The 15594-nt window shown below is 37.7% G+C and overlaps 1 protein-coding gene across 2 annotated transcripts in view; it reads left to right on the top strand.

Annotated features, from left to right (window-relative positions):
- NELL2 (neural EGFL like 2) overlaps positions 1-15594 on the top strand; it is a 551557-nt gene that overhangs the window by 267650 nt on the left and 268313 nt on the right. For both annotated transcript variants that reach the window (XM_058191222.1, XM_058191220.1), the window contains exon 10: positions 14214-14305. In XM_058191222.1, the coding sequence (XP_058047205.1) occupies positions 14214-14305 (92 nt within the window). The remainder of the gene's footprint in view (positions 1-14213; positions 14306-15594) is intronic.

Below are 15594 nucleotides of genomic sequence, written 5' to 3'. Positions count from 1 at the left end.
GGTCATCTGCCAGTTGTTGATTACCTTCAGCCTGGGAAGGAGGTTTGCCATAGCCGGTGATATTTTTAAGAGTTTTCCACATGTTTGCTGGTTCATTTGCTGAAAATTGATTCTTTAGCTTTTCAGAGTAGCTTCTTTTTGCTGCTCTTATCTCCCTTGTTAGTGCATTTCTGGCCTGATTGTACAGCATTTTATCACCTTTTCTGTAGGCTTCCTCTTTGGAATGTCGTAGCTGCTTAAGTTTAGGTGTAAACCAAGGTTTGTTATTACTGTGTATTCGCAAGTTCCTTGTAGGTACATAGGTCTTCACAGAAGCTGACATATGATGTTACAGTATCTGTGAGTTCATCCAGGTCTGCAGAGGTATCTTTAAAAATATTCCAATCAGTGCAGTCAAAACATGCCTGTAGCTTTAATTCTGATTCCTCCGTCCAGGTTTTCACTGATTTAATTATTGGTTTTATGGCTTTAAGTCTTTGCCTGTAAGCAGGTACAAGGTGAATCATGCAATGATCAGAGTGTCCTACAGCTGCACGTGGTAAAGACCGATAGGCATCTTTTAGTGTTGTGTAGCAGTGGTCTAGAGTATTCTTGCCTCTGGTGGGACAATTGACATGCTGAAAGTATTTTGGTAGTTCTTTCCTTAAGTTTGCCTTGTTTAGATCTCCCAAAACAATGGCCAGTGAATCAGGGTGTTTGGCTTCAGCCTCCATGATTTGGTCAGCTAGAGTTCGTAATGCCTCGTTTACACAGGCTTGTGGTGGGACATAAACAGCAATTAGAAAAAATGAGGAAAATTCACGGGGCGAATAGTAAGGTTTGCAGTTGATAATTAGAGTCTCTAAATTGTTGTCACAGAATTTGTAAATTATGTTAAAATCTTGACACCAGGATGAATTAATATATAGGCAATGTCAGCCTGCCCCAGATCAGTGTTTGAGAAAATAAAAACCCAACTTCATCATGTTGAAGAATTTGGTAATCTTTATCATACAAGTCTGGATGCGGTGAAAAGCAAAGCTGGAACTGGAAGTAAATCAAAACCCCAGAGTCATATTCTCTCCTGAACCCTCCCCCTACTAGAGGTCATACAGTAATAGTCCAATGTCTTCTTTCTCCTCAGCCAAGTGTAGTTTCACTTCCGATATTCTCCCTCTGTCAATCTTCTGAATGGAATGTGGAATCAGCAGCTGCCGTTACATTCACGCGCCAACACAATTCAAACCTCTGGTTTTGAAAATGGCATTTCCCCTCTCCCCCCCATACAATGACAGCCGACGCTGGGAACAGTGAAAACCTCCCTCCCCCTCCATAAAGCATGTAAGACAATCAGTAGAGCAAACTTTTAACAAGGTAATAAAATAGTCAGATAATCTAGTAGGAGAAATACACTAAATTAAAGCGGAGGCTGACATCCGGCCCTCCTTCGAAAGAAGGACATTAGTCCTGGAAAAGGAAAAGAAAAGTTAGGGTTTATCCGGATATTTGTTATAAAATAGTGCCAGTTTTTTGGGGGCCCGAATATCTTCTTTGTTAACCCATTCAGCTTGTGATAGAGGGAAGTGTTTCCATGCTACTAGATATTGGATTTTATTTCTATGTTTTCTAGAGTCTAGAATTTCTTTAATTTCAAAATGTTCTTCCCCGTTGATGAGGATAGGTACAGGGGCCTTAGTAGGATTTGGTCTAAAGGGGGATGTGTGCTCAGGTTTGAGCAAACTAACATGGAAAACTGGGTGAATTCTTTTGAGAGATTTAGGTAGTTCCAGTTGGACCGTTACCGGATTTATGATTTTCACGATGGGGAATGGGCCCACATATTTTGGTCCAAGTTTTTTAGATTTTTGAGTTGTTTGTAGATATTTAGTAGATAAGAAAACTTTATCTCCTACTTGGAACTTTTTCTCAGGAGCTCTCTTTTTATCTGCTTGTTTTTTGTGTGAGTGATGAGCATCATCAATTGCTTTTCGTGTAATATTCCATGTACTTTGCAATTGTTCTATCCATTCAGCCAGGGACGGAATCAATGGTTTTTGTTTAGGGAGTTCGGGAATGGGGACAAATTCTTGACCAGAGGCAATTTTAAATGGGGTGAATCCAGTGCTGCTATGAACAGAATTATTGTAAGCTACTTCCGCAAATGGTAATAAGTCTGCCCAATTATCTTGTTGATAGTTAATGTAACATCGTAAGTATTGTTCCAGTACTGAGTTCGAGCGTTCACAGCCGCCATTAGTCTGAGGATGATGGGAGGAGCTTAAACCTTGGGTGGAGCCTATCAACCGCAAGAATTCTCTCCAAAACTTAGAAGTGAATTGCACCCCTCTGTCTGAGATTATTCGTTTAGGAACTCCATGGAGTCTGTAGATGTGTTGGACAAACAGTTTTGCCAATGTTTTTGAAGAAGGAATTTTGGAACATGGGATAAAGTGTACTTGTTTGGAGAACAGGTCAGTAACCACCCAGATTACTGTATTTCCTCCACTTTCAGGTAATTCCACTATGAAATCCATGGAAATTTCTTTCCATGGGGCTTCTGGACGGGCTACTGTTTGCAGCAACCCAGGAGGTTTCCCTGGTGGTCTTTTAGCTGATGCACAAACAGGACAGCTTGCTATATAGGATTCAATGTCTTTTTTAAGACCTGGCCACCAAAACTGTCTTTTCAGGAGGTGTAAGGTTTTGACGAATCCAAAATGGCCAGCCATTTTAGCATCATGACAACGTAGAAGTATGACCTCTCTCAGAGATGCAGGCACGGAGAACTTTGCTCCCACCCAAGCTAGTCCATCGCGAAGAGTGCACTCGTGCGAATGGGCTAAGAACCAGTCATCTTTGTTTAAGGCTTCCTTGAGCGAATTGGTGAGGTCGTTTGGTAACATTGGATCGGTATGAGCTTGGGTACGAGTAATCGCCGGGGCTGCTAACTGTTGCACTGGGAGTATAGGTCGTGCTACTTCCTTGCGAGTACTGTTGTACTGAGGTAAACGGGAAAGGGCGTCCGCGAGGAAGTTCTTTCCCCCAGGAATGTAGCGCAAGGCAAAATTAAAGCGGTTAAAGTATTGGGTCCATCGAGCTTGTTTTGGTGATAGCTTTCTGGGAGTTTTCAGGGCTTCTAAGTTTTTATGATCAGTCCATACTTCAAAAGGGTGTTTGGCCCCCTCTAAGAATTGTCTCCATGTTTGGAGAGCCCAGTGCACTGCAAAAGCCTCCTTTTCCCAGATGGCCCATCTCTGTTCTGTTTCAGTGAGTTTACGAGATGTGTAAGCACATGGTTGTAGCTCACCTTTAGCATTGGTTTGGAGTAAAACTGCTCCAACTGCTACGTCGCTAGCATCAGCTTGAACCACGAATGGGGATTCCATGTCAGGGTGCTTGAGGACAGGCTCGGCGGCGAACAATCGCTTTAACGAACGATTTTGGTTCCACCTGCGCCGTTGGTTTTTTGCCACTAGGGGTCGCCTTTGGCGGCAGCTTTGCCCAACAATCAGTGGCTCGGTGGCCTTCTTTTCCACATCTGAAACAGCCTGTGGGTTTCTTCTTCCTACTCTCTACTGCAACAGAATCCTTGGTTGGTTCCCTCTGGAATTGAGGTTGGGTTTGCCTCCAGCTACGATCGCTTCGCAGGCGGTCCTTGGCTAGGTCTATCTCCATTTCTGCTGCCAGGGTGTACCAGCCATGCAGGGTAGTTGGGGATGCTCGGGCTCTACACAATTTATATAGATCTCCGTTTAGGTCGCTGACAGGCATAAGCCTCCTCCTTTCTTTTTACCAGATGTTTCTGGAATCCTGTCTGATCGTTCAATTTGAAATCCTGGGATGTTCAGGCTGCTATTTTCAATTGATTCATTTAACCAGGTTTCAGAGAAGCATAGGACTGCTGAATTGCGAAAATCAGAATAGTATTTGTTTAAGAGGAGTATTTCATCCATCTTATTTGCAAGTGAGCGTATATGGAACAGCTTGCCTTCAAAGGTTGTGGGAGCTTTATCACTGGAAGCTTTCAAGAAGAGACTGGACTGCCATCTGTCAAAAATGGTGTAGGACAGTGGTTCTCAACCTTTATAGTGCTGTGACCCCTTTAATACAATTCCTCATGATGTGGCGACCCCAACCATAAAATTATTTTCATTTTGAATTTATCGCACCTGAAGCCGTATTGGCTAGCGATCTGAACTGCTTGCGATTGCCTTGAGGATGGAGGCATTAAAGTGGAGTCTTCTTCCCATTAAGTTTATCGTGCCTGAAGCCAGATTAGGCTAGCAATTGGGAGTGATTGCAGCTGGCTTGAGAGGGAGACATCAGAGCAAAGATTTATCTCTTTTTTAATTCATCGCGCCTGAAGCCGAATTCGGCTAGCGATTTGAAGAGCCTGCAGCTGGCTTGTGGAGTCAACCATTGGAGCGCGATTCTTCGACTCGCAAGTATACTTCCCATATTTCCAATGGTCTTAGGCGACCCCTGGCAAATCATCATTCGACCCCCAACGGGGTTCCGACCCACAGGTTGAGAACCGCTGGTGTAGGATCTGCTGGGCGGGGGGTTTGGACTAAATGACCTATAAGATCCCTTCCAGCTCTGTTAATCTATATTCCTCTCACAGCTACTGTTTTTGAGCCAGGTTTCATCTATCTGTACTTGTATCTTTGTTTTTTCCTGCCCAGGTATAAAACTTTGCTTTTCTCCACATTAAATTTCATTTTGTTGGATAGGTCCCAATGTTAAGTCTGTCAAGATCTTTTGTCTTGTCTTGTCTTCTGGGGTGTTGGGTAGTCCTGCCTGTTTAGTGTCATCTGCAAATTTGATGAGTTTCTCTTCTATTCTAAGAAGTCATTTATGAAGATATTGAAGAATTCTTGGCCTAAGATGGAATCTTGTGGTACCCCACTACTTAACTTTCCTCCATGTAGATGTAGTACCATTAAGGGTGACTCATTGAGTGTGGTTTGTCAGCCAGCTACAAAGCCATCAGGTGGTGATGCTGTCTATCCCACATTTTTCTAGTTTATGAAGAAGTATGTTGTGGTCTACTTTCTTGAATGCCTTGCTGAAGTATACTATGTCCACAGCATTTTGCTAGTTTACCAATTTAATCTTTGTCAAAGAATGAAATAAGATTGGTTTAGCATGATCTGTTTTTAACAAACCCATGCTGGTTTTTAGTTATAACTTTGTTTCTAGATGTTCACAGATCTGTTTTTTGATTATCTTTTCCACTTTCTTCCCAGGTATTGATGTTAGGCTGATTGGTCTGTATTTTCCTGAGTCTACTTCCTCCCTTTTTTTTTTTTTTTTGGAAGATGGGAATCACATCAGCTCTTTTCCAATCCTCAGGTAGTTCCCTGATGTTCCAGGATTCCAGCTGCTTTTTGGAAAAGAGATCTTTGGGAAAGTCATGGTTAAAAAAACCAGGGAACAGTGAAGAAGGTTAACAAGAGTATTTATATGTAATTGCCGGTTTGAATTCTTATTCATGTAGGCTACAGTTACAGAAGGAACTAAGAGCATAATAATCATGTGTCTCACATGATTATGGCTAATGCCTAAGAATAATGTTCAGTGACTATTTAATTATACGTTGCAAATCAGATTTGCTGCTTTTCTTTTTCTTCTTTTTTAAAAAAATAATTTTTATTAAACAGTTTTCTCTTTAAAAACAACATAAAAAACAACCACAAATACATAAAAACAAAACAAAACACAGCAAACAATACATACCATCTAAGATCATTTTACAGCTTTCTCTATCGGCATATGTATTTTGCTTTTGTAATTTTCTATTCTATCATATCTATTTACTTCTCAATAGTAGTAGAGTAATGTTACATCAGCATATATATTAATATACATAGTAGTGTTCATTATTCTTATCTATCAATGTATAAATTTTTCAATGTATTGGAGTTTTTAATTCATTTTCAAGTCCAGTATTCCTAATAAAAATAGTTCTGGTTTTAAATCTGTTTTTTTGTTCTGTAATTTCTTCCAGCCATTTTTAAATTTTGCACCAATATTTCCTTGTGATGGGGCATGTCCACCACATGTGATAGAATGATCCAGATTTGTGGTTGTATCTCCAGCATTTGGGGGATAAGTTTGGATACATTTTGGCCAATCTCACTGAGGGCAAATGCCATCTATAAAACATTTTATAGAGGTTTTCTTTGTAGGCAACTGCTGTTGTAAGTTTATAGTTCCTTGTCCATAGTTTGTCCCACTGTTCTAATTCTATGTTATGCCCAAAGTTCTTAGATCAGCTAATCATCATTTCTTTTACTACTTCTTCCTCCATTTTATATCTTAGTAAAAAATTGTATAATTTTGTGATCATTTCCCCGCCCATTCCTAATAAAATTTTATCCAGTTCCGATTGTTTCTCTTCTATGCCGAATTGTTCTTGATCTTTTTTAAGTCTTGTTTTAATTTGTAGGTAGGGCCACCTTTCTATATTTATTCTTTGCTTTTTCAACTTTTGCACTGATTTTAATTCTCCTTTTTCATCTAAAATTTCTGAATATCTTACCATTTTACTGAGATCTATTGTATTTGGGTATGACATTGTCTCCATTGTCAATAACCAGTTTGGAATTTTTGTATAGTGTTTTTTTCTAATCTTTGCCCAGACTTTAAACAGGGAGTTCCTTACTATGTGTCTCTGGAAATATGAATGTGTTTTATTTTTCTCTTCCCAGAGAAAACTGTGCCAGTCTGTTTGGAGGTCGTGTCCTTCTAACGCTAATATTGTTTTGTTTTTAAGTTGAATCCAATGCCTTAACCATGCCTGGTAGTAAAGCTCCCAGTCCAGGAGGCCGAAACCCCCATGGTTCCTGCTGTCTTGTAAAAGTTTAAATTTAATGCAGGGTTTTTTCACTGCCCATATAAATTTGGATGTTATTTATTTATTTGTTCCAAAAAATTCTTCTCTAATTTTACCGGTATTGTTTGGAAAAGATATAGCAATTTGGGTAATATGTTCATTTTGATTGTTGAAATTTTGCCAATTAATGATAATTTATTCCAATTTTCCAAATCTTTTTGTATTTGTTTTAGCAGTGCATTATAATTATCCTTGTCAGCCTCCACTCATCTATCTTCACTGTGATTCTAAGTGTTTTATTACCTAGTAGAGTGCTTAGCTGTTTAACTACTTCGTTGTGTGTTTATGATCTATTTCAATATTTTATTGCTACTTTGCTGTCATCATGATTAATGGGGTTGTGGCTCTCTAAGAGCATCGGCTGTCATTTGACAAGAGGAGGGAGTCATAAGATTATTACTTTAAGTGTTTAGTTGCGTAGTAGGATGTTTAACTGTTTTATTACTTTGTTAAGTGTTTCATTGCTAGTTTGTTATCATGCTAGATTAATGGGGGTTGTGGCTCTTTAAGCTTTGGCTGCCATGAGTCATAAGATTCAAACTGTTAGACGCGCGAAACCCAGCAACGGACTCTACATACCAGACGGAACATAACACCGGAAGAAGAACCCCACGTGACCCATGAGGGGAAAGGCATTGGCCTAAATCTGTCTGACTTTTGGAGGGAGGAGGGATGAGTGAGGGGAAATGTATCTGTAAGCCACACCTATTCAGTTCTAGCTTTTCTTCTATTGCAATCAGACGTGCTCAGTAAAAGTACCTTTCTTTATAATCAAATGGAGTCAGGGTTTTTCCTTTCTTGAGTATTGATCGGAGGCAATCTGACAATCCTCTTTTATTGTGCTACATTTTGCTGATAGCTATACTCCCATACTGAAGCCTACTGTTGTTTCTCCGTTTAATATTATTTTTGCTTTCTGGTTTGAATACATTGCTCTAATTGTTCTAATAAATTTCTCACCAAAATTCATTGTTATTAATTGGTTAATTTAAAAATCCCAATTTAAGTTGTCGAATGCTTTTTGTGCATCAAGGAATATCAATGCTGCTTGTTTTTCCAAGTGTATTTCATATATTCTAATGTATTCATCATCATTCTTATATTATTTTTTATGGGTCTGTTGGGTAAGAATCCATTCTGATCTGATTGTATGATTTCATTTAATATGTGTTTCATCCTTTCTGCCATTATTGTCATAAATATCTTATATTCAACATTCAGCAGCGAGATTGACCTATAATTTTGGATTTTTTTTCTTTCCACATTATCTTTGGGAATTAAGGTTATCAGTGCCTCCATCCAGGATTTTGGTATCGTGGCTTGCTCTAATACTTTGTTGTATGTTTCTAATAGCGGGTTTTCCAATGTTTTTTGTAATTCTTTATAAAATTCTGCTGGGATTCCATCTGGACCCAGTGTTTTATTACTTTTTTTGTTTTTGAATTGCCCTTTTTAATTCTAACATTGTTAATTTTTCATCTAATGTTTCTTTTGTTAGTTCTGGTAGGGTTGGGAGATTTCTCTACTGTAGATATCTTTTAATATCATCTTCCTCTATGTTCTCCCTACTATATAAATTTTGGTACTATCGTACTGCTATATTTTCTTTTTCTTCCTTCTGATGATGTGGTATCCCTTTTTCATCTTCAAGTTGTTGTATTAGTTTTTTTCTTTTTTTAATTTGTAGGTCAACCATCTCCCCAGTTTATTGGTGTTTTAGTCTTTAAGTTTGTTGTTCACAAAATTATAAAAAACATGATTGGATTTTGTGTGCACAAGGTCTTCTTGCTTGGTGTGGTAATTGGTGCATTCAATTTTTATTTGGTTGCATATATTTCTGTAGCGGTTTCTGAAATTGGCTACATAGCCAGTTTTGTTTCTTCTCCAGAGGGATTTTTTTTGAATTGGAGCTTTTTTATTGATATGGGTAATTTGTTTTTTCTCATTTTGGTGGTGGTTTGTGGTATGTAAAGTTTAATGACTCTATTGACTTCAAGTAGGAAAACTCTATAATGGTCTTACAGGTTGAGAATAGGTGATACAGGTGATACAGGTTGAGAATAGATTTTGCCAGTCAAGAGATGAGAGGTTGGTGTTTATAAGGTCATAGTTGGCTTTTTTGAAATTGTAGTTTGGAATACCATTATTATGACAATTTTTGTAAGGGCGTATATTGAGACAAAAGTCTATCATGCTGGGGTCACTGTTGGAAAAGGGTTCTTTTATTTGTAGCCCATAAATTGAGTTTTTGTTGTTGCAGAAGATGAGGTCAAGGCAGTTGTTGAGTCTTGTATTGTTAGTTAGTAGTTGTTCAAGACCTAGATTTGTAACAGGGTAGTATTGATGGGTTTAGTTGTACATTCATTTGTTATTCAGTTAATAAGAGGTAGATTGAGCTCACCCAGGAAGATGAGAGGATATGGGCAAGAGGTAGTCCGTGTTAGTAGTGTGGTTAACAATTTCGCATGTGCGATGTTGTAGTCAGGGGCTCTGTAGCATAGTAAGAATTGAAGTGTGAAATTTGTCTGAAATCATTTGTCTGAAATGGTGTAGGGTTTCCTGCCTGGGCAGGGGGTTGGACTAGAAGACCTCCAAGGTCCCTTCCAACTCTGTTATTATGTTATGTTATATATTGAATGTAATTTTTTTCTTTCACTATCCTTTGATTCATGGTCCATCTCTTTTTTCTTCCCCTTTCCATTTAACTATTAACGAATTGTGATCTGTCCAAATATTCGGTTTTATTTCTATTTCCTCTACATTTTTTCCTGTTTCTGGATCCATTCAGACCATGTCAATCCTGGACCACCAGTTATGTGGATTGGAGAAGTATGTATATTGGTTCTGTTGTGGGTTGATTTCTCTCCAAACATCTTTTAAACTTAGCTCTCTGGTCATGTCAAAAAAAGTTTTTGGTAGTGTTCTCCTTTCATAATTTTTTTTTACTTTCTGTTTTGTAGTCTTTTTTGAGTTTGAAATTGAAATCCCCTAGTAAGTATATATTATCCATTTCCAATTCTACAATTTGCTTGTGTAATTTACTATAATATTCTTTCTCTTTAATGTTTGGTGCTTATATGACTGCCAGTAATATTGCTTTTTGTTTTATTGATATTTCAATCAGTAACGTTTGTCCCTCTTCGTTTGCATGTATTTGTTTGGGTTTTAGCCAGTCTTTTATATAAACTGCAATTCTCTTTTTTTTGTTTCCGCTAAAGCCAAAAATAGTTTACCTAATTTGGGAGCTTCTAGAAGGTTACCTTCCCCTTTTTTTATGTGAACCTCCTGTAAGCATATAATGTCCATATTATATATTTGGAGTTTAGCAATTACTTGTCTGCTTTTTATCAGTGAATTTAATCCATTTATGTTGACCAAAAATAGTTTCACTTCTTCCTCCGTTACACTACTTATTTGTCACCCTTATTCCTCTCCTTTGTCTCATTTCCCTTTGCTTTCTTGTCCTCGCCCTGTCTCTTTCTTGGGCTTCTATGTCGCTTCTCTCTCTCGCGTCTTGTTCTAGTTCCTTTTCCTCTAGCTGTTGCTCCTCTTGACTTTTGGTTTCCAACTCTTCTCTACTATTCAATTCTTCCTCTATATATCGTTCATAGAATTTCTGGGCTTTATCTATTGTGTCTATCCTTATTTTCTTATCCTGCCATGTTATTAATATATCTTCAGATATCAGCCAACAGAATCTTATTTTACTTTTTTTAATTGTATTGTGAGGAAGTGGTAGTCCCTTCTTTTCTCCCTAATTTTCTGTTTAAGAGTTATGACCTCTCCTCCTTTATAAGTCAACTGGTTATCCCTCGTTCTTCTATAGATTTCATCTCTGACAGTTCTTTTTGCAAATCTCATATGTATCTCCTGTGGTATCTCTGTGTCTCCTTGAGTAATACGTTTGCACCCTGTATACTTCATCAATGCTATTCCTTAATTCACTTTTGACCATTTGTAGTGAGTCAGCTAGTATTTCCATCATCAATCTCTTGTCTCCGTGATGTTTTGAAACCTCAGGTAGAAGGTGGATCTCTCTAATTTTAAGTGAGTAATTGCCTCTTGCAGCTCTCGGTTTGCAGCTGTCAACCTCTCTTCAGTTTTTCTAGTTTCTTTTCAGTTTGTTCCATTCTTACTTCTATCATTTTTATTTTCTGTTCATTTCTGGCTATTGTTTCTTGGATTATTCCCATTCTATTGTCCAATTTCTTTATGTCTTTTTTACTTTTCCTAATTCACCCTTCATTTCGTGATTTTTTGTTATTGATTCCTGTGTTTTTACCATAAACTCCTGGATCATATTTAATGAAGATTGCAAACTTTGCATGGTTGGTATCGGTCCTGATTTTTCACTGCACGCCATATCTGTAATTAATTTTTGTCCTGCTGGAGACGCTGTCATTGACATTGTTTTTTTAATCGTTTTAGTCACTGTGGATGTATTTGACATTTTTAGATTTTTGAAAAAATTATTCCACAATACTATCAATTGTCACCTTTTCCACTCTAAATCTTTCTTCTTTCCTGCCCTTCTTTCCTCTCTCACTTCTCTTTCAAGTAGTAGTTTACAATAATAATGCAGTATAGGCCCTTAACATCCAATTTCTGAAGACAGTTATATATATAAATCTCATATTCGGCTCTTTTCCCGTGTAAGGTTGAGAGTATTTGGCAACGTTTTGACGAGGTCTCACTCATCAACTTCAGGCTGGCGCTTTCGGCTTCATGCTTGTGTGAGCAAAGCCTGGTCGGAGCTGCCGTCTCTCTATAAATACTGATGGGGAGGTGGGGAGGTGGGGAATGTTGCTGTGAGCGGGTTGGTTGGCTGTGTGGTTGCATCTTGATTGATAGATGGAGTGGGTGTTTGCAGATTGGTTGGCTGTTTCGTAGCATCCTGTGTGGGTGTGGTCCTAGTCTTTTGTTCCTGAGCTTTGGTGTTGTGGCCTCTGGAGTTCTGTGATGTGATGTCTTGAGCAGATGGCTGTGATGGAGCATCCCGGGTTTTGGTTTGGTTCCGAGTCCGAGGTCTTATCATGTGTTCCTGGCATGTGTCAGCTTGCTTTTTGTGTGGATCAGAGGGGGTCGCAGCAGCCAGTGGTGCCAGCATGGTCTGGCTTTTGGATGGTGGTTGTGTTTCGTCTGTGGGATGGATTTGGGTTCGAATCTGATGAGGATGATTGGTGGTGGCATGTGTTATCCTGGGTCCAGTGTCAGCCACGAAAATTGACACCGGACCCAGGATAACACACAACACCACCACCCATCCCAGGAACAAAAGACTAGGACCACACCCAAACAGGATGCTATGAACCGACCAATCTGCAAATACCCACTCCATCTACCAATCCAGATGCAACCACACAGCCAATCAACCCGCTCACAGCAACACTCCCCACCTCGACCAATGTGCAAACACCCACTCCATCTACCAATCAAGATGCAACCACACAACCAACCAACCCGCTCACAGCAACTGTCCCCACCTCCCCACCAGTATTTATAGAGAGACGGCAGCTCCGACCATGCTTTGCTCACACAAGCATGAAGCTGAAAACACCAGCCTGAAGATGATGAGTGAGACCTCATCGAAACGTCGCCAGGATACTCTCAACCTTAAATGGGAAAAGACCCAAATATACCAAGATCTACACACACACACACACACACACACACACACACACACACACATAAATATATATATAATATTTTAATATATTTTATAGTTAACTATATTCAATATGGAGGAAAGCACTACCTTAAATATGGGGATCTCTATATACGCAATTATTAATCAACAAGTATTTAAGACTAGTTAGTTAATTTAAATATACTTCAATCTATACAAGGTTTCAATAAAGTAGAATCAATGTTTATATAGACTATTAAAAAAAAAGAGTCCTTCGTTAGATTACCACAGTTCTTAGTCTTAGGTCTCTCTGAACACTCCATAATTTCCTTGTTCTCTGCTTTCAAAATGATGGCTACCTTCAATTTGCACTGTCATTGTCTTTCTCTTCACTTTCTTTATTTTCTTCTGCCTCTATCTCCACTGTCCCAGAAAAAGAATTTTTTTCTTCTTTCCTGCCACTTTCCATCACAAGTTTTATCTCACAAATCAGTTTTCCAACTTTCCAATACACCAGCCATTTGAGTCTGCACTCACAATCACTTTCCCCTCCTTGTCAATCCACATTAATTCTTTCTCCTTCCTTCTTCACTCCCACTGCTAAGGTGTTGCCACCTCCTCCTCAGAGACTCACTTCTTATTTAGTTTTTTTTTTTTTTTTTGTAAATTCCATCAACTAGAGAGATAGTTCGGTATCTCACACTTTTTTTCTTATCCGGCAATATTTCTGCTGCTTATCACTTTCTGCTTCCTCTCCTATTCACTTCGGCCGCCATGTCTCTGGATCTCATCATGACAGCTGGTATCTTCTGTGCTGGTTTTCAGGGCACCCACCCTTTGTAATGGTAGATCGCTCCTCTCCCCATCACCCCTGGATGCTCCCCTCACTATTGCTGTCCTCTCCAAGGACCCGCTTTGCCATTACCGGCTTCCAAATGCAGAAAATCTGACAGGGAGAATGGAGTCCAGTTTCCCTGTATTGCACCAATGTGACATCACCCTGGAAGTATGCTGCTTTTCTTCTTATCACCTAATTTTATGGATTACTTTAAAATATATCTAAGTAGCATTTTCAAATTTTTAATTGAAGGATGAAGGTTTATGTATTCTCAGGGAATTTTCTCAGGGAGTGATTTAAAACATGATCTTATTAGAATATTAATTATATTATTTGGTAGGTGGGATGGAGGGAATAAACATGTATTGTCCACTCCTGCAGCCATCTTGCTCTGTTGCTTATTAAATCATAAGCTTATTATGTATATATGTATACATAATATTTCAAAAGTATTTTGCAAACTTTAAAATAAAATGAAGTATTTATTGCCTGCATTTTCATTAAAGTGCCAATAACAACATTCTTATAGATTCAGGTTTAGCAAGTTCTTGTTTAAATGTAAGTTGTAAAAGTAAGTATTTATTTACTATTTAAGTAAAGTTGTAATTACTACTTCCCTTTCTGTCTCTTTTGCTCGACAACAAGAGGAAAACAGAACGACCCTAACCTGAAAAATCATTTCCTCACATTCAAATGCAATATTGTACACCGAATTCTAGCTGCTAAGTAAGAATTGCTATATTTCTAAGTGATATTTAAATGATGTCTAATAGCTAGAGTTTTCTGTTAAGTGATATAAACATGTCTTGGAGTATCATATAGTTATACAGAATCCAAGTACCAAAGTATTGTTCTGCTTTTTAACTTTATAGCAATCTGCGTGTTTGAAGGCAAAACCTATTTTGAAGGAGACAGACAATCAGTATATTTAGACTCAGAGGTCTGTATTCTGTTTGAATGCAAGGTAAGATTACTTTTAATTTCTCTTTCCCCTGAAATTTGTTCCAATTTTATAAATAAACTTTAGAAGACGTTATAAAAGTAATGATGGTTTTTTTCAAGTTAATGTACAATTTTCCATATCATTTTTAAGTGGAAGATCCTTCTTAAAAATTTCTTGTTTATTCATAATAAGGTTAATGAGGATCATAAATACTTCATAGGATATCTGAAGTTTATAAGAAAAGAAAAATTTTAGGGTTATTAACTATTTCATCCCAAGGCCATTTCCCCACTTATTATTGCTTTTAAACCCTTCATAATTTCATTGCAAGTTTTATGTAATATGCTGCTTCTACAATTCTGGATGCATCTCTATTTATTTATTTTAGTTGAGAAATTAGTTGAGCTCCTTAGTATGCTGGTGTGTGTGTGTGTGTGTGTGTGTGTGTGTGTGTATTTTCATTCATTCATTCATTCATTCATTCATTCTTTTATAAGGAATGGACAAATTTGTCTACTGTATTAATTGTCACATATGTTTTTCACAAATCAACATATATTCTTTCAACTATTTCTTGAATTTTTATTTCTTTTTAAAGCTGCATTCAGTTTTTGCCACTTATTAAATACATACATACTTATTAAATTACATGCTTATTATACTTGTATGTATTTAATATATTATTAAATATTAACATGTTTAATACATACTTACTAAATACATACAGTATTTAATAAGGGCAACTCCACTGAAATAAACTTGAGTATCCTAAATGTCATTAATTTTGGTGCACGTCCTATATGGAATTTCAGAATAGTTTTAGATCTGTTTTAAAAGATATGGGGAATATGCTTTGAATTTAACATGAAGAAAATATTTGCTACATTAATTACCGAGTTCCCTGTTAGAGGATAATGAGATTTGTGTTATCTCAATAGCAACTTCCTTTATATTAATGAAAGGCAATGTTCTGGGAATATTTAAAAAATATATGTTACCGCAGTATGGCCTGGAAATATAGCTACACTTATTTTCAAGAAAACTTTTAATGCACCATTGTTGGTTAGAAGAACTGCTGTAGATTTTCCTAGAAGGTGCAATCCGACAGTCTCCCCCATTTTTCGAATGCAATAACTATTAGTTTTGTAACACAAATTGCAGTCCAAACCATTTTTTCCTGCTGGCATTCTGAACAATATACTATTCCCCCCCCCCACAATCTGCTTGACTTTTCATATTAGTTGCAGTTTTTAATGCTGTATTATATCTAACACAATTTAATACAATTATATCATTACTCATACTATTGA

Source organism: Ahaetulla prasina, chromosome 7 (assembly GCF_028640845.1).
Source record: "Ahaetulla prasina isolate Xishuangbanna chromosome 7, ASM2864084v1, whole genome shotgun sequence".
Lineage (NCBI taxonomy): Eukaryota > Metazoa > Chordata > Lepidosauria > Squamata > Colubridae > Ahaetulla > Ahaetulla prasina.
Note: the sequence above shows the minus strand (reverse complement) of the source record. Positions and strands in the feature narration are given on the sequence as shown.